This window comes from Anser cygnoides, chromosome 5, assembly GCF_040182565.1.
Source record: "Anser cygnoides isolate HZ-2024a breed goose chromosome 5, Taihu_goose_T2T_genome, whole genome shotgun sequence".
NCBI lineage: Eukaryota > Metazoa > Chordata > Aves > Anseriformes > Anatidae > Anser > Anser cygnoides.
In genome coordinates, this window is record NC_089877.1 from 35,157,768 (window position 1) to 35,179,790 (window position 22,023).

Here is a 22,023-nt window from a genome sequence, read left to right on the forward strand (position 1 = left end):
AGATCGGAGTAAAAGGGGATTCTACTTGCATGCATTTTTTTGGACAGCTGTTGGTAAAACCAAGTTGTGATGTTTTAAGCATTTGATGATGAAACTAAAGCAGTCTGCATATCTTCAACTTGACTAAACATAGTCAGAAGGCTATAAAAATACAAGCCAATAGAATACACCCCATGCTGTTTCAAACTGCAGTAGTTCCACAGTCACTTAATTCCCATGAAGGCTGAGTTATTGGATTTTCAGTACAGAAGCAGAGCTGCTGGTTTCTTATCTCTGAAGTTCATGGATAGGATTGGGGCAGAAAGCAAGTAAGAAATGCCTCATAAACTAAACCGAATTTCAGACTCATGAACGTGTGCAAAGAAATTCCCCCATCACAGATCCTGTTTGTTTTATGCCACAATTCAGCTTTCCTTGGTACACCCTGAGAAAAGTGGGCACTAGCTATCTGAACAGTCTGGGTAATTCTGTCTCTTTTCCAGCGATGATCCAGAGATGACAAGGGTCTTTACACCAGGTTAGCAAGTCCAGTGACCCATTAACCAGTACGAAAAGTAGGTGTTTAATGCTGCCAGCTGCAACACCACTTATTACTCATGTTCAGCTCAGGTCTTTCCTAGAGCAAAGTGAGCTGCACTTTTGGCGTGGACCAGAACTGCACAAAGATCTGAGTAATTTGTTCCTATGAGCAGTTTCAAAGAACAGGTCATGAACTGAGAGACCACAAGCACTCCTCTCAGAGGGTCAGCCCTAGAGATGCATCTTGGTGGACTAGAAGAGGAGTAATGGCAGCATAGTGTGTGGAAAAACCTGTACAACCCTCACTTAGTACTCCGGATCTGTTGGATTTAATGGGGCATCTGAAGATGTGAACATCCTCATAAGTGGTGCAGAGCCTGTGGGTAGGAAACTTCAGGCTTCACTGACTGCTCTGGAGACTGAAGATTTTACCTCCTTCCCCACAACAACTTACCGTGATCTTTGCTTAAAACCTGTGTGAGTAGCAACATGTGCTTTTACTGATACATCCAAAAGAGCTCTCCACCTGCCCAGCTCTCAGCCCTGCATACCAAGGCAGATCAAACACAGTGGCAGTCTTAGTGCACACACTGGGCTGTAAACTGCTAGGGGCTCTCACCCTGAGGGTCCAGAAAATTCCTTTAGAGAGACTAACCCTGCACTTGCCATCAGGATGATATAAAGTCTTACAAAGAAACATCCTTACTTGTTTCACTGAATGAGGTTGGATCAGACGAAAAGAAGAGGACATCGATCAGACCAGAGGCTGGACCACCACGATATTGCTTTAGTGCGTTTAAAGCTCTGCCAAAGAAGAAAACACCCAGGTTATATGCACAGCATAAATTATTTCAGAAATTCCCAGTGCACATTAGGGGCCAGGGCAATGTACCTCAGTGAAAGACGTCTGTGGGCACAACAGACTAATTCTAACTGCTGCATCTCCCACCCCTCATATGCTCATATCCCCCGTACCTGCCGTACACTTCCCCTTTCTACTATTGCTTTGGTTTGATACAGTCAGACCCCGTGCTGAGCCTTTTCAGTGCATTAATTCATCAAAGTGCTACTCAGTTCTACTGCCTGGATGGAAAAGGTGCTACGCAGAATCCAGTGGGCACCAGAGCTGGCACAATGCGGGACCAAAACAGGTAACTGTGGGATGTGGGGCAGGGGAGGAACAGAGAAGAGCAGGACTGCACCAGCCAGCTGGTGAATAAATTTAGGCTGTTGTGACTCTTCAGCATAAGATAGCCAGTTGAGTTATCTCATTAAGGAGTACAGGTTCCCTCAGTAGTCACCAGAAAGAGAAAGGCACATCCTGAAGGTGGATACCTCTCTTAAGTGAAGCTGCCACAGGAGTAAGAGGAATAATATGGGAAGGAAGAGAAGCTGAGACTAGTGAAGCAGACTGAGATCAGTCGCAGAAGAGCTCTCCCAAAATAAGCCTGGCAATTTTCAATTGGCCTTTGCACTCCTGAGCAGTGATCCCAGGCAAACTACGCCCTCTCAGCCCTTACTTTTTCAGCCTGTTGTAGGTGACATCGTTGGCTAATTTCAGCAGGCGGTAAGAGCTCTCACGGTCCAAGCTCAGCATGCCATCTCGAGATTCCTCAAAGGCAACGGTGACTGCTTTGGAGGTGACACGTGTTACAATGCCTGTGGAGAGTGGATCGCCCTGGCCGACTGAATCATAAAGCCCCAAAATGTCACCTGCAAAGACAAGTTAGAAGACAGAGCGTGAAGTGGAGTAAGTATTTTGAAAAGAAGTTCTTTGGAGAAAACCAGCATGGTCCACTGGAGACAGTGGGCTCACCTACACCAGCCACAGGACTAGTTCCATGTTTTCTGCCAAGGTCAGAATTTGTATCAAGCCCAAAAAGGAGGAAAATATCCTTCTCTTTCATGGTAGTGCATGCAGCAAGAGGCAAGTGAAAAAACTATTAGCAGTGAGAAGACACCAGGTAACAACTAACTAGCTGCCTTATGTTCTCCATGCACCACAGGGCTTGGAGAGTAAACCAACAGTGCTCCCCACAGGGCTGCACATAAAGCCAAGATGCTTTCACACCGACCTTGGAAAGACCTAACTTCTCCAAACTCTCAAACTGTTTTACATTCATTTTATTGCTCAGTAATAGTCAAGGAGGCTGTACAACAATGTGTGCCTCCCAGATGACTGCTCTACACCAGTCAGTAGAACTAAGAAAGACGAGATTTGTAAGGACTCACTGTGGCCTTTCTGTTCTTCACAGTCATGTCAAGATGGGACCAGTCAAACTATGCAGTGCAGCGGTGAAATGGAGATTTTAAGCAGGATGTCTGACAAGTGGATGCCTTAGCTGAGGCACACACTCATTGAGGACTAAATCTCAGATTTGCAAAATAAGGGAAGCTTGCCTCAATAGTCTCCATCAGCTCTTACGTTAAAACGTTTGTCTCTGAGGAACAGTTTAGTGCTACAGTAACGTTACTTCTCTTTGAAGAGCCCTGATGGATGCTGCTTCTTAGACCTCAAGGCTGAGACCCTGATCTGCAATGAGTCATTTTAATTTCAGAAGTCAGCAGCTTGGAGGCCTGGCTGGCAAGGAATGCATCAACAAATTGAACTGTGACACTTCAAAACAGTACCACAGATGAGAAACAGCCCAGTTTTCAGTTCCAATGCATCTGCTTAGCAAACATTGATTGAGCAAACAAAACCAAGTAAAGGACTAAGCTAAACCAGCAAACTATCTGGTACAGCCAGCTTCACTCCTGTAGACCAGTTTTGGAGAGTGCAAGGCAATATCATTATTGCCTAAGGAAAAGAGAAAAAAGGTCTCTGCAAGAAAAAAAAAACAGAGGGCTTTCCTTGTGGAGTCACTTGGAACTATTTCATGGTCAAACCCAACTTTTTTCCAGGGATAATTCTCTGTAGCTGGCCACAGCATGCAGACTGGGTCCTTACCTTCCTCAGATACTGGCAGCAGCTCAGCTCTTTTCAAGAAAGTGATGGCAGAAGGTGAGACAAGTCAAAAGGGCACTGGCTGATGTGCTGGTGAGTCTGTATTTCTCTATAGTTTTTATTCCCAACAGAAATCCAGGCATGTCAACTAATACACATGGCACACTCTTCACCTCTTTTTCACCAAAAATAACAGTACAGGGAAGGGAGGAAATATGGCAGCTCAGGAAGGAAAAGGAAAATCCACTTTTCATTTTGAAATTAAAGTGTAAATAACAAAAGCTCCTTACCTACCCCAAGATGTAAGCACATACAAAGAGTGCCACGAAATCTTTAATGACAAGAGACCAGGGCTTTGTTTTTAAGGATTCAGAATGAGGAAAGCCAAGTCTTTAATCACTGTCACTGTTCCCTGTTGCAATATACACGCTTATAAAAAGCTGAGGGAGAAAGACGATATTTTTCTCTAGATTCATCTTCTTGCCATAACCTTTTTCTCCTTTCCTTTTTGCATCAATTGCTCAGTCTTTACAAGTGTCACATTAGAAAGATGTCAGGTAGAATACATTGGTTGTCTCTCACCTTACCTACTTCCCATGAACAGGAATAGCACTTACCAGGCCCGAAACTGTTATAGGGCAGCTCAGCGTCTGAGTCATATTTTCTAGGCTGAAACGTCACGAGTAGCCGCCCGTAGAGGCCAGTCCTCTGGTTGGTAGCTTGGAGCTTTAGCAAGCAGACACCTCTACGCTGCAGTTCCTTCAGGGAGACGTTTTCCTGCCAGGCCCTGGAAACCACACACAGGCATGAACACCATTTGCCAGACTGAGGCAAATTCAATGCTTCAGAAGACAAAAGAGAAAAAGACAAAGGGACGGAAAAAGAGGATGACAGCAAAAAGAGACATTAGCTTCCTGTAGTACTCAAGTACTGGCTTACACGACCGCTTGGTAGCAATTTAACTGGATTGGCTTCTACAGAATTATTTTGGGCAATGGGGTGATGCTCACTGATCCTGAAGAAGAGGTTTATATGATTTTCCTCTCTCCTGTCTGAGTGTGAAAAGGAAGTTGCTGCCCAGTTAACCCAGTCCCATGAGCCATGAGAGAATAGTCCAAGTTTTCTCCTATCACATATAAGCTCTAAAATGGAAGATTTGCAGTTTTTCACATGAAGTTCTGCTAATCCCCAACAAATACTCCACACGTGCAGCTGCACAGGGAAAAGGAGCAGATATCTTGTGCTGACGTGCAGGCTACAAGCGACTAAGGCACAAAATACGGGCAGCAGCTTTGCAGCTTGCTGTCCTTTGGGCCCAACGCCTGCCACAGCAGCGGGGTTCACCCCACAGTCTTACTTGGGGGCCTTGGTGGGTTCTTTACTTTTGTATGGATTGACACAAAAAATAAAATCCCCCAAGTTTATCCTCTTTAGTCTCCCAATTTGTTTCATTGCTTGTAGGGAATTTTAAGCATCTGGGCAGGGCAGTGTGGGGCCCATGGGACCACAGGGTCCCAGCTAGGGTCTGGGGAAGAGAAGAGCAGCCCCAAAATGTTGCTGGAGCGAGCTTTGATCCTATAGATGAGAGCAAGCCCTAAAGGGTGAGTCTAACAAGGATCTATAGCAGCAAGCTGGCAGTATGGGTGAATCCTATCTGTGAGTGCAGGTGCTATAGGGTGACTGTGGCAGGGTTTCCCATTGAGCGGGCTGTACATAGTGAGTACAGCAGCATTTCCTATAAGTGTCTGTAAGGCCCAGGCCAGCCAGGCTTCCCATAGGAGACGGGATCCTATAGGAGTCAGCAGGGTTTCCTGCATGTGGCAGCAAGTCCTACAGAGGTAAGGCTGGCAGGGATCCCCATGGGTGCGAGCAGACCCTATAGGGGTGACTCCAGCTCATTTTCCAATGGGGCGAGTCTTTCCTAGGGGAGCCAGCAGACCCTATAGGGGTGACTCCAGCTCGGTTTCATATATGGACGAGTCAAGAGAGTCTCCTAGGCGTGCCAGCAGACCCTACAGGGGCGAGTCCAGCAGGGTTTCCTATCGAGATGAGCCTTTCCTAGGGGTGCCAGCAGACCTTACAGGGGTGACTCCAGCTCGGTCTCCTATATGGACGAGTCAAGAGGGTTTTGTAGGGATGCCAACAGACCCTACAAGGATGACCCCAGCTCGGTTTCCTATGGGGGCGAGTCTTTCCTAGGGGTGCCAGCAGACCCTATAGGGGCGATCCCAGCAGAGTTTCCCCACAAGCGACGGCAGGTCTCGGGGACCACCTATGGGGCCGATGCTACCTGCTCTCGGCGAGCTCTGCCTCCCGCTCCTCCCGGAGCAGCTCCAGCTGCCGCTCCGCCGCCACCTCCACCGCGGCCGCCGCCATCATGGCTCCGCGGCCGCCCCTTCCGCTACCGGGGCAGGGGCCAGGGGGCAGCGAGATGGCGGCGGCGGCCGCGGCCCGGCGGCGGGCGGCAGGTGAGGGGCAACGGGGACGGGGTCGGCCGAAGGGGGATCCCGGCTTCTCGGTCCTTCGCAGGGCGGCTGCTGCCCCCCGGGGGTGCTCGGCTGAGGGCTGGAAAGGAGGAGCCGGGGCGGGTTTGTAGGCAGGTGTGGGGTTTTGGTACGGGGGTTGTGCTGTGAGCTGCTGGTGCCCTCGTCCTGTGAAGGTTTGTTGTCTAGGGTTATTCGTGTGCTTGCGAATATAACCTCAATAAATGGTGTCTTTGCTCATGAGACCATGTGCGTTTGGATTTAAGAGGTCTTCCCAAGCCCTTCTGCCATTCGTGTGGTGGCTGGGGGGTGAGAAGGCGGATGTTCCCGCGCAGTGTTCATGGGCTGCCATTTAATTAAACAAATTGTGCCAGAAAGGATGTTGTTACCCCCGAGGTGACATGGGGATGAGTCCCCGAGTGTGTGTTTCTAGGCCTCCATCTGTTTCTGTGAATTAACAAGGTATAGACATGTCCAGCTCCTTTCCAAGAATGCCGAAGCTGCGCTTAAAACGCAATTTAAGTTGTGGTAAACCACCAATTATTTCAATATTCATGTTTTAATGGCAGTACCAACTTCAGTGTTCAGGTGAACGCTATTAACTCATATATACATAGCTCTGAAAAGCATGAATACATCTTCCTAAATTCTTCTCCTGTTGTTCTTACTTCCATAGCTCTTTCATTCCTTTCTGGAATAAAAAACCTGTCTGGGACAGTGAAAATCCAGACGTAGGAGCAGTAAACCCAAACCTGTTGCACCTTCCAGGTTTCCCTCGGTGTTGTGGCATCTGCATGGAGGCCACATGGCTAGTGAGTTCCTGGAAGAACACCTCCAGCGTGTTTTTGGATGGAAACTCTCTAAGGCTTAGTAAGAGTTGCTGAGAATCGCCTGATAAATGCCATGCAAGAGTTTCTCTCCCTGTTTTGGGGGCTGAGACATCCGGGAAGGATCCTTTTAGCAACATCAGTTAGTGCTCAGAATCAAGGGAGTGCCATGCAGAGTTCAGATCACCTGTCCCCTATGCCTTTCGGTCACACTGTCCTTTAAAAGAGGTGGAGTGCTCGGAGTGTGTCCCTGTGGAATTGTTGTGTCCAGCTGGATGTGTCACTTGCAGGAGGAGGCCTTTCCCTTGCTCTCATGCAATGCTGCACGCAACTGACAAGTCCTTTGTGTATTTTCTTTTTCCTTCCATCTGTCTTTGCTTATTGTGATAAAACTGAACAAAGCTTTTACAGGCAGAAAATGGTACCAGCACTGTGATGTTTCCTTTGACGTTGCTCTACTGTTCCTCACTAAGGCCTAAGAATTCAACAGTTGCTGCTTGTTTTTAATTCTTTTTCTCTCTCTCCTTTTTAGCTTTCTTGTTTTCATCTGCAGTTCGGCACCAGAGTTCCCAGAGCACGGCAGTGCAGGAAGGGTAATGTCAAATGACTCTCTGCTTTGATTTTTGCCCCCTGAAATGCTGACCTTCTGTGGGAGAGTGGGGAGATGGGGCAGGAAGGGCTGGGGGGCAGCTTATTTTTCCTTTGAAAGAGAGACTATTCAGATCCCATTGTCTGTCTGTCACTTCCTGAAAAATTTTAGACACTCTGTCTACCCTCAGTCATCTTTGCCAGAAGGCCAATTCTATTGATTTATGAAGTTAAGCAGGTGAGTAGAGAGACAGGTAACTAAATCCTCCATTTAGCAAAGGGCTGCAATGTGGCTTAGTCCATAGTAAACAGCAGAGAAGCCACTCAAGTCAGGGCATTGCAGACTCTGAGGAAGGGGCCTCAGCTGACACTCATCTTTTTTGGTACAGGTGATCTATTATTCAGGCAAGATTTATCTTCTGGACAGTCTTTTCAGTATCTGATAAATATTGAACTTGCACTGCACTCTTTATGAATTGCAATTAAGAGAAGCTGCTCTAAAACACCAAGGCAGAAAACTTCAGGCTTCATTAATTTCAGCGCTTTTAGAACTGCTTGTTTGTATCTTTATTTTATTTCTTCTGCTGGGATCTAGCACCAAAATACCTGGATAGAGCTGCAGGCTGTGCTGCTTCTTGCTTTAACCAGAAGGGGACACTGCAGAAATAAAGAAATCCTGTAAGCAGCATCTGGGAGAAATGACAAGGTTCATTTCCATTCACTCTGTCCTGATGAAGAGTGCAGGGGGTGGTCTCTTCCCGCTGGTCCTCAGCATGTGGGAACACAGTTTGGATCTCTGCCTCCGTGACACAGCATACAATGTTATTACTAAGCTCTGCAACAAACCCACAAAGCCTTAGGACTAGCAATTTTTTATATAGAAAGTGTGGATCTCAGCCCACAGGAAATTCCCAGCTTTCCATTTGTGTTGGAGATGATATTTACTGAGCAACACCTTTCTCTTCAAATTAGAGAAACCAGGAGCTCTCCGATCATCTCAATGAAATCCAGGGTGAATCTTCCTGCCATGGACTAAATCTGAGATTGGCTTTATGGTATCATAGGTCCTTGCCTAAAAAAGAACTATAATCTGATGCCTTTCAGCCGTGTGTCCTGTTCTAAGTAAAGGCATTTGGCACCTCTCAGGATAATCTCTAAATGTAGCTGTATTGGCATCATGCCTTCTTTCCCTGCCCAGTGAGGTGTGTGCCACAGTTCTGATGAAAACACTGCATGTGCAAAGTGCTGTCCCTGGTTAGAGCGATGCTTTTCTCTCCAGTGTTTCTTTGGGAACAAATCGATATTTTTTGGAACTGACTCTAATGCAGAGAAGTAAACAGTTGCCTCTGGTGCTCCTCCTTGCTGCTCCTTGTCCTAGAGATCTTGAAAAACAACTAATTGCAAGCAAGGGCTATTCGCATTTTTTTCTGCTCTCACTCACGCTGTGAGTTTCATGTAGCATTTTATTTTTCAATTAACACCCTGCGGCACATTTGAGCAGAGTTAATTGTTGTTCAGCTCTGACGTTTTAAACAGGGTTCTCATGATTTAGTGCTATCTGCGCTGCTGTCGAGAAAGGCAGCATATGCACACGAATACCTGCAGTACCGATGGTACTGATGTCTTGAGGTAAGGTCTTGAGCCAAGTACCGATGGCTTGAGGCAGTAAAGAATTAGTTCAGTTTTCAGACAGGGGATCTCTCCCAGTGATAGTCTTGAGAAAAGCAGAAAGAATCCAGAATGACAGCTGGTGGGAACGTGTAGCTGGCTGCTAGCTGAAATACCCCTGGCTGTTTTCAGTCTTCCATTCTGTGTCAATGCCATGGCCTGCTTGCTTTCAAGCTCCCAGTTTATTCTCTAAACTGGAGGTGTCTCATGCTGTGACAGCCATAAACCATTTTCAGTAAGTAAGAGAGCAACAGCCAGGTGTAGAAAGCAGAGCAGGCTCTAAGTAATATCTCTTGCTGGGGTTGTTTGAGCTGTGATTGATCCCTTAATTGTGGCAGTGCTGAAAGATCCTGAAAGGGTCATGTTTGTAATGCTCAGGACTCCCCTGGATGATCCCCAGGAAGGCTTTCAGGGGCAAAAGTGAAGTCTCGAAATTGTGAGGCTCTTGTCTTAGCAGTATGGTTGCAGAGTGTTTTGGAAAGAGACATTATTAAAGCAATTTTTTAGTAACAACAGTGGAATCTACTGTTTCAAAAAAAAAAAGGATTTAATTTGCATCTCCTAGCAAAATATGTTGAGAAATGATGTTTGTGCTTGGCTGGCTGGATTTGAGACAGCGCATGCTCCCACTCACTTCTGTGGTCCACCTGAACCAAGTTGGGCATGGGTCTAAAAAGTCTTGTTAGATCCCTCTGCTAGTCCCTCCCCAGAGTGGTGTAGGTTGATGACAGACATCATGATAGCACAGAAGAGACTTTTGGGCTAAATGTCTGTTGTATTGAATGCTGAATTGCACCTGGGGTGGGAGAAGCCATTCAGGGTACACAGCTGAAAGTGACAAAGGAAGAGCAGCCTCGTAAATCTCCTGTAAAGAACCCAGCTGTGGTCTTAAGACCCTCTCAAAGCTATCTATTTAACAGAAGAGCATTACAAATAGAGGAAAAAAGGATGCGTGAGTCATTCATGTGTAGCGCTCGAGGCTGATTTAAGGATGCTCATTAGCCCTTTCTCCCTGTCAAAGGCACATTGCCTCCTCCCGGATGCTCTCTGCTACTGGATAACTGCAGGGCTTTGTACTTGGTACTGAAGTGGGACGAGGAGCATTTACGTGTTCAGCCTGTCAGCTGTGGTGGAGGTAATTTGTATATACATACCTAGAAAAGCTTACAAGTCTTTTGTCTAAAACTCAAGTGCAAGCAAGGCTTTGGGTAGGTCTGATCCCGCTGGAGTTTGTGATAAAATCCCAGTCTGTAGAAACGAGGCAGTGGGAAGTAACTGGTGGTCGCTGAGCTCGATCATCACTAGCACGTCTAGCTGTAGATGTCTGAACATCAGGGACAAGCAATAACAAGCAATAAATAGGTGAATTTTGAGTTAATTTTCAGTTGGTTGCTTTCTGAACTCTTTGTTTGTTTCACACTATTTCAAATAACATTCTGAAATGGAAAGTAAAACTAAAATCCATTTCCCCCATACTGAATTTAGTGATAGATGGGTGTAAAACAAACCAGCAACTGAGGCATTTATTGCTTTTACTTAAAGCTTGCTGCCATTCACGGTGGACCTGAATGATGTTAAGCCCTGTGGTGCAGTGACTGTGTGTGGCAGAGAGTTTGCAGGCTGAACTCAGAAATGAGGCCAAGTGTTTTCTGCATGTATGTGAACAGTCTTCTGAGCTGGGCTGCAGCTTCAGCATCTTTGTAGCATTTCTTGTGGAAGGTCTGGGGACTTTGCCATATCCAGTGTCCTCCATTGGATTAAGTCTTAGGGAAGTAACATTGCTTTTGTGTTGCCTGACACCCTCTATCCATAAGACTTAAGACCTGAATACAAACCCTCACCTTGTTCATGAGCTGCTACAAAGTGAAATGTGGTCTGTGGGAAATTGCCTTCTGGCGTGAGTGTGTTTTGGGGTGAGTCTTTCATACTGGCAAATCGTCAACTCTCCTGTACAACTTCTGCTCCCCTAGTGGAAAACCACTTTCTGCTCCATCTCCAGTTTCCTTTACCTTCTCTCCTCTGTTTGTGGTTTGCATTCCTTGGCAATATCTGTTTGCTACAGGTGAATCTTACCTTATCGTTCACAGACTTGTTGCCAAAACATCTCTAACTTCACCACCATGGCCTGAAGTGAAACTGCCAGATCCAGCAGAAGAAGCAAAGTATCATGCAGGTAAAGGTCTGAAGGCTCCAAGTGAAGACTAGTGCTCTGTTACTGCCATTCGTGGCCTGACTGAGCATAAATCACTGTCTTCAATGATTCAAGCTACTTCTTGTTCTTTTAATTTTTGTCTTCTTTCTGGCATATTTTAGTGTCACTGGCCTCGTGCTCTAACTGCTGGTATTAGAGAGTTGGGTAGATCATGAAGCCTCTTTAGTGCGTGACAGCTTGACAGGTCATAAAGCTGCCAAAGGAATCTTACCTGATATAATGTGTTGCCACCTGAAATGTGAAACATGCATTTTGGACAGGAGGAAACACCTATTTCTCTTTTAGTGGATAAAGCAAAATGCTAAAGCCAGCACAAGCAGTTGGATAGTGGGCACATCAGAGAGCTGGTATTTTGTAGCAAATAAAACAGAACGCTAGAGCCAGCATAAGCAGTTGGGTAGTGGGCACACAACAGAGCTGCAGAGGTGTGACATAAGGCAACGAGCAGGTGGTAAGTGACACTGTTTAGTGAATGTATTCTTGTCCTCACATCTAGTCAGGACTGTTGAACGCAGCCAGTGGTCCTCCCAAAAGAAGCCCCTGGGCTCCTTTTCGGGAGGCTGACTCCTGAGCAGTCAGCCCCCCAAATCAGCAAGTGAAGTGCACGTAGCTGTCTAGCAACCGTTCTCATCGCTTGGTCTTACTACAGCATGTCAGGCTTCCACTTGTTACCACACACACACAGGTTCCCCATGGCAGGTGGGAATGTGAAAATCGAATACAGAGATGTGCCTGGCCTTATATTGCCCAGGTGGGGCTGTTGTCATCCAGACTGTGGTAGAGGTGGTAGCAGGGAAGCCAGCACGGGCACAAGATGTTTCTCAGAACTGGGGAGTAATGAGCCCCAGTGGGTGAATTTCCCTTACCATGGTGGTGGTGGGCAATTAGCAGTTGCCTGCTTTATGCAGGAAATGAGCTCCTGTGTTTATTAACAGGCTGTCCTACTGTATTGTTCCGTTAGCCTCTGGGACATCTATGAAAGGCACCTGAAAGGACATCTCTAAAGGCTCTAGACTGGAGAGACCCACGAAGTGAAGGAGAGTAGTTCTTGTACAAGGAGACAGTGACAGGAGAGAAGTAGAGCGGTGTCTGTATTTTTGCAGATAGTCTCCCATAGCGTAGCTAAAATGTGTTAATAACTCTGCAAGTGATGTGCTTTGGAGAGAGCCTCTTGCTCCAGGTCCCCTCTCTGGCTTCTTTTTTATCCTGCTTTTCCTTTCCTCTGTGCTCCTGGGATTGCTTAAGTGACGGATGAGTGTTCTGTCCCAGAGCATGATTTGACCCAGCAGTGAACCATAAACTGCTCGGTTTGATTTGCTGACGCCCTGTGGTGAGCAGGGTCCCACGTTCCTCTGACTGCTTCACACGGGATCCTTGGGGCCATTGTGATTTCCGTGCCTCGTAACCTCCTACTGTTTATGAGCTTGCATCATTATCTCCTGGCTGTGCTTATCCAAAGCATACAACAGCCAGAGCATTTGAATTCTGCCTTATATTCTCCTGCTGTCTGTGGAAACAGCCATGGATATTTTAGGAAGGGTCGCTCCACATGGTGCTAAGATACAAGCCGTACTAACAATCAAATGTACAAGCGTACAATGCTTCCTGTCTAGAGATATTTGGAAGAGTTATCAACAGCTTCAGAGCCCAAGTACGTTGAAGAACACGTACCTTTTTCTGTTACAAAAAGATGAGAAAGCCCTGTGGGTAGAGAGTTGAAATTTGACAAGGAAATAACCCTTGTTAGACCATGACTACGCGTGTTTTTCTGGCTAGGGGAAAGCTGTAGGTCAGCACTTTGAAATTTTGGTTTTGAAATGCTGGCCACAGGACTGCTCATATACCTGGATCAGCAATTTGGAGCCGGAAGAAACTTATCATATCCCATTGTGCATTGGGGATGTAACAAAGAGAAGGGGATCGTGCTTTTCTGTGCACTTTTGGTAGTGGACCACTCTGAGTCAGAGAAGAGCACACAGTGGTCTTTTCTTCCGGAATGGCAATTGCAGAAACACAGAAGCTAAGCTCTTCATCTTAGTGAGGACTGCAGTAACTACTGTCTCACACAATCATTTCTATTTTCACCTCTACCTATAATAGTTTGCTTCTGCTGAGTTGAAAGTTGGACACTTTTAGAGTGTTCCTGTAAGGGCTGGGTTTGGTTTGGTTGCTAAATTCTTGTCTGTCCCAAATGGTCATTATATTGTGTTTACGTTCCAAGAAAAAAAACGATTCAGCCACTTTTGAGGACAATGAAGAAAACCTACTTTTCCAGTTATAGCAAAGTTACTCTTTTTGTGAACAGCTCGAGAGGGTGGAAGGCTGCTATTTGGCAGGGGAATGGCACTCATTAAGAAATACCTTTTGATGTTCCCATAAAACTTGGTTTTGGCTTCACTGCACAGGAAGCTGATCACAGAAAACTGAGTTATGTGCATGTGCTGTGCAGGACCTCGTCCCTGGAATTTGTGCTGCTCCCGGCACCACCTCTGGATGTGTGTGCGTGTATAGGAAGAGCTTTTCTGGCAGTCTCTCCAGATTTTGCTGCAGGTACAAGTTCTCAGGCCAGGCTTTGTTAATATGCGTGGAGCACTTTTTCGTGTGTACTTTGCAGAACTCTTCCTGATGCTCCGGGGCGCCTTACAAAGTATTTAGGGTCCTAGTGTTACTTGGGAATTGAGGATAGCTCCCTTCCAGATGTAGGTTGCGTGTTGACAAGCACTCTCTTCTGGAACGCTTTGTGTTTGAACACAGTGCCTTTTAGGATGCTTAAGATACAAGCCGAGAAATGAACACCCTTGGATTGGCTGCACAATATATACATAGTTGTTTACTTCTGCATGTTTTTTTTCCAGCAACTAAAAGGCAAATACCTTTGTGAAAGGATGGCTCCCACCCTGTAGAAAACAACATCGCTGTTGAGCCTTGCTTAGAGATTCCCAGAAGATTACAGTTTTAGGGGGAGAGCAGTGTGGCTGAATTAATTTTGATCAGCTCTTCACACCTTGTTGGGTTTTCTGCTCTGATTTTTTCCCTGATGTTTGCCAACAGAAGTGGTACAAAAGGTGAACAATATGATCGCAGCAGGGCAGTACGGAAGGCTCTTTGCCGTGGTCCACTTCGCCAGCAAGCAGTGGAAAATAACCAGTGAAGACTTGATTATGATGGACAACGTGCTGGAGGCTGAATGTGGAGACCGAATCCGGATGGAAAAGGTAACGTGCCTTGTCCACAGTGCCTGTGATTGCCATGTTGTGCATGGGGCTGGAGCAAATGGCACGCAAACGTTCTGTGAGACAAAACCGAAAACCAGTTTTAGAAAAGTCTTGAAGAGTTTCTGTTGGATCTCCTGTTCTTACTCCAGCTGTTTGCCTTAGTTTTGTTCCAGTCTCAGTTAAGCTGTTAGTGATAATGTGATTTCTGTCGAGTGTGGTTGGAATGAGTTGTGCCAGACTCTGGTAGGAGACAGATTTCTGTTGTACTAACTTCATCCAAAAAAAAGAGAAAATTACAGTTGTTTTTAGAGACGGCAGCTGAAGATTGTGTTTACCTTGAGACTGCAACACCCAAAACACTGACAGTGCTCCCAGAGGAACTGTCACCGCTCCGTGCTTTGCGAGATCCTTATCGTGCTGAGTGTCTTGGGTGGAGGGAGGGATGGTGCATGCAGGGGAGAATTGCCAATGTGCAATTCAATATATTTATCCTTAGCCATGCTTAACTAGCAGGAACTTGTAGAGGCTTGTTAATCCAAATCTTAAATGGAAGACCGAAGTGGGATTCGCTTGGCTTAGTATCTAGTTGGTAGAGCCAAGTAAGTGGTTAAGGAGAGATGGGCAGTTTTTCTACTTCATCCATTGCTTTGAAAGTCCAGTTTGGAGGCAACTTTTTCAGTCATGTCTTTGGCAGGTGGTTGAAATGTCCTGAAACAAAATGGTTAGTCCCTTGCTGGTGAATTCACGCCAGCTGTTCATTTCGTTATTGCCCATCTTGGGGCCTCATGGAGGAGAATGATGAAAGGGTTTCTGTAGAGATATGTTGCAATTGGTATAAAAAAATGATTTTAGTAGCTGCCATTCATTCAGATCCCACGCAAAGGCATAGTATTCTTCCCTGTATTGCTTTTCATATCTTTTACAACTGTTGGTGAGCCAGAACAGAAAAGTTCAGTGTGTTCTGATGACTGTGAAAGATACTTGTAAAGTATGTTTTAGTAGAATTAAGTTCTCCTGGAAGACTGTCTGTTTTATGAATCTGTTTCTAGCCTGTTAGCTGCCTTTTCCCACTGTTCCTCTCTAGTAACAGTGTCAGGTTTGAAACATGCATTTTAAAGCATTTTGGCTCCCTTACGGTGACTGCAGAATTTGGGAAATGTTGTTTGCCTTTCTTTCCGGGGTAGTGAACCACTGATATGTCTGATTAAGTTATTTTCCATAGGTTTTGCTGGTTGGTGCAGATGATTTCACGCTTATTGGAAGGCCGCTCCTTGGGTAAGAGGTCTCACACAAGAATTATCCTCTAAACTGAAGAGAAACATGAATTTATCAGCACTAGTTCTTTTCCCAGCCCCATGGGTTTTGAAAGAATCACCCATAAAATAAGCTCATCAGCCTCTGCTGACTTCAACCATTACCTCAATGCCAGGATAGAGCAGCAGTAACTATTCCTAAGGTAACTGTAGGATATTCACCTCTCTTGGGTCGGTTCTTTTTCCTCATTGTAAAAGCCTTGCACAAACTAGCAGTAAATCTTGCTCTTCAGCATCTTTACTCCCTAACCATAATTGCAGCGATAGCCATCTTAGAATAACCCAGAAATCCTTGCCCATCCCTTAATCTCATAATTTGAGTTGTTGTGTTGTGTTTTTTTTTTAAACCCACTTCCTTTTACCCATGTCTTAACTCAGCAGGTCTTAATCTTAATTTAAGAGTTCCCAGTTTTCCCTTCCTCCTAGTTACATGACTCCAGCAATCACAGCCCCAGCTCCGTCTTAATGCTGTCAGACTCGCTGTACAAACTGTCAGAACATCTGGTTCTTCAGCCTCTGCTTTACCAGAAGGAAGTGGTATGTGGACTAGGTGTTGCTGTTTCAGCTCCTAGCACTGGCTGGAAGCAAAGTCATCAATGGTATGTGGTTTTCCCCAGAACAGGAGGTTTTAGTGGTAAAGTACAGGTCAAGATAATGTGGCTTGCAAGTGCTTTAAGCATCTGGAAGCCATGGCTGTGGTCTGGTTTCAGGCTAACCCACATGTTTGTGTTAGCTTGAACTGAAGCAACTTTGGCAGAGGATGGCCGGATGAGGAGGAGCTTGCAGATCTGAGAAATATTTCCTAGTGGCTTGTAGATTCGAGTTAGAAATACCACGCGTTTTCAGGTGGGTTTGGCTTCTGAGGGTTTTCTGTGTTACCAGGAGGTTGTCCATATTTAAGAGGTATCGATAACATGTTTGCATATTTGATAACGCGACTTCAGCTGCGCTGGTGGTACCTGCCTCAGGTTCCCTGTGTTAGGCAGGATTACGAGAGCTGACAGCTCTTTGAGCAGTGCTGCAAAGAGCTCTGGAATAGCAGATCCTCAGGAGCCTTTGAATTACTGCCAGACACTGTTAGACTCGTGGAAGATTTTTAGGAAGGGGAAATACCGTTTTTAGGACTAGAAATGTTATCTTCCAGATACTCAAATAAGAGCCTACGTTCTGCAGACAGGGATATGGCACCTCAGGCAGGATGGGAGCACCGTCCTTCACCTGGTTCTCTTAACTGGTGGCACTGGAGTGGTTCTTTACAGCTCCTGGAGTGCTGCACTTGGCATGTGCCCCAAGAGCCAGGAGCTCCAGGACAGGAAGAAAACCATCTGTTTGGTTCCTGCAAGCGCTCTGAGCGTGCGGAAAGCCTTGTCAGTTGCTCGAGGCAGACCAAACTGCACATCTGCCGGCACTGGACTGAACTGTAGTAACTTTGGCAGAGGGTGATCAGCGCGTGGAGGAGGCTGCCCAGGCAGAGCGAAGGGCTGCTGGGGAGATGCTGTCCTCCCCGTGAGCTGTGGGTTCCCCAGCTCTCCGCTACGGGCTGAGGAAAGCAGAACCCCATGCATTGCAGGCAGTTCTTTCACATAGCTCCCGGTTGTGCCTAAACCACAAACATTTTGGAGGGGAGATAAGAGCTTGGATGCGAACAAAGGCATTTTTGTTTTTCTGTTGTTTTAAAAATAAACACATCAGTGAGTGCTTGCACCAGTGTCTGCGTAAGACAGTTCGTTACAGCTGCACTCCCTGTTCTGACTTGAAGACGGGTAGGAACTTGTCCTGTTTTGGGCAGATGGTCATGTTTTAATTTTATGTAGCAGATACCTCCCAAGATGACACTTCTCTAAAGCCTTTAAAAAAAAAAACAACAGTGCAACAAAACATATCTGCGTGGCAGAGGCTATTTTGGGAACTCTTAGCTGGCATCTACTCTGGAATCTTGGGTTTTGGTTCTGTTCAAGTAACTTGCTGTCTGGTCAGTTGGCACAGGGTATCAAGCGGTATGTGGCTGTACTTTGTTTAGCTGTATAATGCAAAAATTGTTGTGCATTTTTAAATCCGTGATTGGAAGCGAGCATAACTTTGGGCAGGTTTGTATTTCAAACCATCAGCTGAGTCCTCTCATCTGTTTTAGACCCAAGTGAAATGAGTGGTGCCTCTGAGCCAAAAAGTTGTGTTTATTTCTATACAAAGTACAGCTGATGAGATTTTTTTTTCCTTTTAATGATACCTACTTTTTCTCCTGCCACCAGACCATTTTTGCAATGGCTTCAGCAGCAATGAGAAAGTGCCTTAGGCTCTTCCAGACAGCCAGGCTAGGATTCAGTTACCTTCTACAAGGACAGAGAGGGCTCGTTGACATGGCTTAAGTTGTTAACCTCTAAGAGTTATGATCCTTTTTGTAGGGACCAGGGCTGTAGTTGGCCTGGATCACTTGCACTGCTCGCTGACAATACCTTTCGTTGGACTGATCTCTGATGTTTCAGTGTGAATTTTTCTGGCCTCCTGCTAAAACCTGGTAGATGTCCTTTTTCATGAAATGTTTTCCTTCTGAGAGCAGCAGGCCCGACTATCTCAGACTCTGGGAAATGTGTGACCCCCTTCTTATTTTTATGGGCATTCCAGTCATACCTAAAACATTCAATAAAGATTTTTATTTTTTTTTCTTGGGCTCTATTTTGCTGAGAACTTTTATGTTTGTATGCACTTCACCAGCGAGCTGGCTTCTGCCCTGCTTCAGCTTTTCAGCCAGCAGGTCTTGGTGTTTAGTCCAGCAGAGAGGGGGACTCACCGGGGCCCGTTGCCCTTGAACCTTGACTTGTGGAGTGAAGCTACTGCCATAATACTCAGCTGTGCTCAACAACACCCTTAAAGATTTGCTGGAAAGCAAGTCAATGTCCATAAGCAGCATCAGGTAGATGGTTATCTGCAGATGTGTCAATGTTTCTCCCCTCAGCTGAATGCTACTCGAGGCTTAGGGCAGCTAGTGTGGTCCGGCAGCAAGAGCTGCGCCGGGGTAGCTTGGCTGTGCTGCTGCAAACCCTGATTCTCCTGAGAGCAGCACGGAGATTTCAGTGACTGGCTCCTTTTATCTGGCCTGGCTGCTGTCCAGTTTGCCCATGTGATCATCATTAGTGAGTTTCTTACATGCCTTTACCGTCCAAGCCTGTGAGAAGTCAGTGGGAGTTTAGATTTCCCTTTGCTTTCAGTGGACAGAAGTTAGGCCCAGAAAGTAAAGCTCCCTAATTAGAGTGGCAAAACACAGCCAGCCCCTGGAGTGCAGTCTATTTTTTTGGTTTCTTTCCTAGTCTTGCAGTGCTTGTTGTGTATTTCAGTAGTGCTGTTGGTCCTATTGTTGAATCTGGATAACACCCTTTAGCTGGGATGTCAGGGTCACCCAGTGGTCTCTTAAAATCTAGATAATCTTATGTCTATTTTCCTCTGGGCTAGTCAGTAAATGTAAATTTATCAGTTTTTTCCTCTGGCTGTCTTTCTCTCCTCCCTTAAGGATTTAACCTCTGATATATATTATACCCCAGAGGGTAAATGTTAAGAGAGATGCTAAATGTCTCAAAGCCTTTGGCCTCTTAGTGACCTTGTTGGAACAGTGAGGCTAGATGGGCTTCCCTCCTCTGCCCCTGAAGTGCAGAGTCGTTTGTCAAGAAAATGTTCTTTAACTGTTTCTGGCAGCCAAGTGAGCATGCTAATCAGTTTTTAATGGTATTTTGCAGTGATGCTGCATGAAAGAGCGTCTCTTCCTTCTCCACTGTGGCTATTGATTAAAACTAAACTTCCCAAAGCTCTTCTCTGGAGGCTCTTACCTTCTCAGAGAGGAGGCATTGTGCAGACGGATAGCTAGACCTCCAGCACATACCTCAGATCCCCTTGTTTTCCACCTCCGGTGTTCTTCAAGTGGCAGGTAGAATTCCCAGTGCTCTTTTTTTCTAACTTCAGCAGGACTTCTCCTGATGTTCTGCAGATTCCCTGGCTGGGCAGAAAGTGTTTATTTGTGTGTGTCAGTAAGCTAATGCAGAGGGACAAATTACTCTGATTTTAGTCAAGTGTGAAGGAAGTACGGGCTGCATTCTTCTCTTCTTCTCCATCCTAGGGGAGGAAGGATGTTTACTTGCTGAGAATTCTCATGTGTAGTAGTGAGATTTAGAAACAATTTGAGTCTTTGAGTGGTCTCACCACTCAACCTGAACTCCCCTGGTTGCAGTGAAAGCTGTACATGAAATCCTCAGTGAATCCCTGTCCTCTCTTCCAATCTGGGGTAAACAAGCAGGACTGACCAAGAGTGGGAGGCAGAAGAGAACCATGTGGGAGAAGAAGTGACTTGCTCCAGCAGCCAATTAGCTGTGCTTCCTGCTAAAAACAGTGGGCCAAATGTTTTTGCTCAGCCTTTGGCAGAACTCGATCAGGTGAGAAAATTGTGAAGATTTTATTCCAGCTGCCTGGGATGCTGTACAGAAGAAGGAAGGAATTCTGTGTTGACCAGCAGAGCACAGGAGAAGGGACCGTGTTTGTTTAATCTGTACAGTAAGCAAAGTAGAAAGATCATGTGAACATGCCAGGAGAATTTACGCTACTGTAATCCTACAAGTTCCTGCAGGATTCTCTTACTACTGCATTCTTGGGTGTTTCTAGTCTCAGCTCTCACGTGACAGAGAGGTACTGCCCTGCAGAATAGCACATCACTTGCCTGATTCATGGACAGCACCTCGAGGCTTTTGCCTTTGCACCATGAAGGCAGCAAGCTGACAGATTTCCCTCCTCCTTCCCTGGTGACTTTGTAGTTCCTCCATATCTGGGCTTTGTAGGGCAGGGTGTGTTACCTGGGTGTCATTTTTCTCCCCAGAAACCTACCCACTGACAGGCAGAGAATGTAAATAATTGAAACGTGGTATCTTTTTTTTTTTTGGTTTATTTTCAAGGAAAGAACTCGTCCGTGTGGAGGCTACTGTGATTGAAAAGACGGAGTCGTGGCCAAAAATTAACGTGCGCTTCTGGAGAAGGCACAATTATCAAAAGAAGAAAAGTAAGATGTAAAGAGTACAGAGCTTCCTTCCCTGCTGTTCTGTGGCTGGGTCTGGGAGGGGAACATACCACGACGTAGGGGCAATACCTGGGGAGGGAGATTTGTTCAGCATACCCTAGGACTCCTCATGGCACAGCACCTCTTTCCCAGCCTGCTGCCTGAGGTGTGCACGCTGCATTCAGAGCACAGTGACTTTATCCCTTCTCTCTAGCACCCTTTGGTGAATAGCTTTGGAAAAGACCTTTCTGGGGGGGGGGGGGGGGGGGGGGAAGTTCCAGGGCAGAAAAGCAATTTTGTTCTCCTTCCAAAGCCTTGAATACTGGATATTTAATCACAGGTACTAACAAGCTTTAACAGTACACGTGGCAGGCTTTTTGATTGCCAGATGACGGCCCCTTCTCAGATATGACTGAGAGGGAGAAAAGTTATGACTGCTCTTTGCAGAACAGACACTAAAATGTTAAGCAATCTGACACGGTCCCATAGGAGCTCTGCCTTGTGCCATACCAATGGTATGTAGCTGTCCTGCCAACATGACGCTATCTGCCAGCATGCCCCCTCCTAGGCATTGTCATGCCTTGGCATGCCTTAGACTGATGCAGCTAAGCCTTCTGAAAGGTATGTAACAGTTTTTTGTGCTATCATCTGATCTTTTTTTTTTCTCTTTTCATTCTTTTTCAGTCATCACAAACCCGCAGACCGTCCTCCGGATAAACACCATAGAAATTTTCCCCTGTTTGTCATGATTGATTGATCGGGTGTTGTATGGCTTAGGCTTATTATTGCTTTAGGCAATTTTGGAAATAAAACTGCTTCGTCATTGGAAACTTCTGGACTTCTTGCTATTGTCTACAATGGAAATCTATATGTAATTTCTTTTTTAAAAAGCAAAATGAAATGGTTTTGTTAACTATTATTTCAACTTTGGTGTTTGTTTGTTCAGCGTCCTAAACAACCCAGGATCCCTTGCTAGCTGCCAAGCTGTTTCATGCCGATACGGTCTCCCTTTTCCTGCACACCTCTCTGACTTTAGTTTATCAGTGTCTCAGCTAAGTCTTAAAAATATGTGGGGCTTCACTGGCTGCGGAAGAACATGGCCATTGTCCTCTGCAGTCCCCGAGATGAGGCTCTGATTCTGGAAGGCAGGACCTAAGTCTGTGATCAGTCAATTTAAAGAGCCTGCTGCTGTGCTTAGTTGCTCATGTCCTTGCAAGTT

The 22,023-nt window shown here is 45.9% G+C and overlaps 2 protein-coding genes across 5 annotated transcripts in view; one reads left to right on the forward strand and one right to left on the reverse strand.

Moving 5' to 3' along the window:
• Positions 1-5,883, reverse strand: part of IGHMBP2 (immunoglobulin mu DNA binding protein 2) — a 43,227-nt gene extending 37,344 nt beyond the window's left edge. For both annotated transcript variants that reach the window (XM_066998739.1, XM_048064946.2), the window contains exons 1-4: positions 5,757-5,883; positions 4,084-4,253; positions 2,040-2,232; positions 1,226-1,323 (exon numbers count right to left, since the gene is read on the reverse strand). In XM_066998739.1, coding sequence (XP_066854840.1) covers positions 1,226-1,323; positions 2,040-2,232; positions 4,084-4,253; positions 5,757-5,845 — 550 coding nt within the window. In that variant the 5' untranslated portion in view covers positions 5,846-5,883. The remainder of the gene's footprint in view (positions 1-1,225; positions 1,324-2,039; positions 2,233-4,083; positions 4,254-5,756) is intronic.
• On the forward strand, positions 5,844-21,723 carry MRPL21 (mitochondrial ribosomal protein L21). 3 transcript variants are annotated; one of them, XM_013198395.3, is made up of 7 exons: positions 5,844-5,934; positions 7,309-7,369; positions 11,120-11,205; positions 14,296-14,459; positions 15,682-15,734; positions 20,704-20,807; positions 21,489-21,723. In XM_013198395.3, the coding sequence occupies exons 1-7, from the start codon at positions 5,844-5,846 to the stop codon at positions 21,551-21,553; spliced, it is 624 nt and encodes a 207-aa protein (XP_013053849.2). In that variant the 3' UTR covers positions 21,554-21,723. The 3 variants fall into 3 exon arrangements, with proteins under 3 accessions (XP_013053849.2, XP_013053851.1, XP_013053850.1); XM_013198397.3 differs by lacking the exon at positions 7,309-7,369 and having other exon boundaries at positions 5,880-5,934; XM_013198396.3 differs by lacking the exons at positions 5,844-5,934; positions 7,309-7,369 and adding an exon at positions 10,040-10,167.
• Positions 21,724-22,023: the final 300 nt, after the last annotated feature.

What these genes read in the sequence shown, in the direction of transcription:
- MRPL21 (XM_013198395.3), top strand. Translation starts at nt 5,844, where the DNA reads ATGGCTCCGCGGCCGCCCCTTCCGCTACCGGGGCAGGGGCCAGGGGGC. An exon ending in AGCACGGCAGTGCAGGAAGG is followed by an intron (nt 7,370 to 11,119) that starts GTAATGTCAAAT and finishes TATCGTTCACAG; the next exon opens with ACTTGTTGCCAAAACATCTC. An exon ending in ACCGAATCCGGATGGAAAAG is followed by an intron (nt 14,460 to 15,681) that starts GTAACGTGCCTT and finishes TATTTTCCATAG; the next exon opens with GTTTTGCTGGTTGGTGCAGA.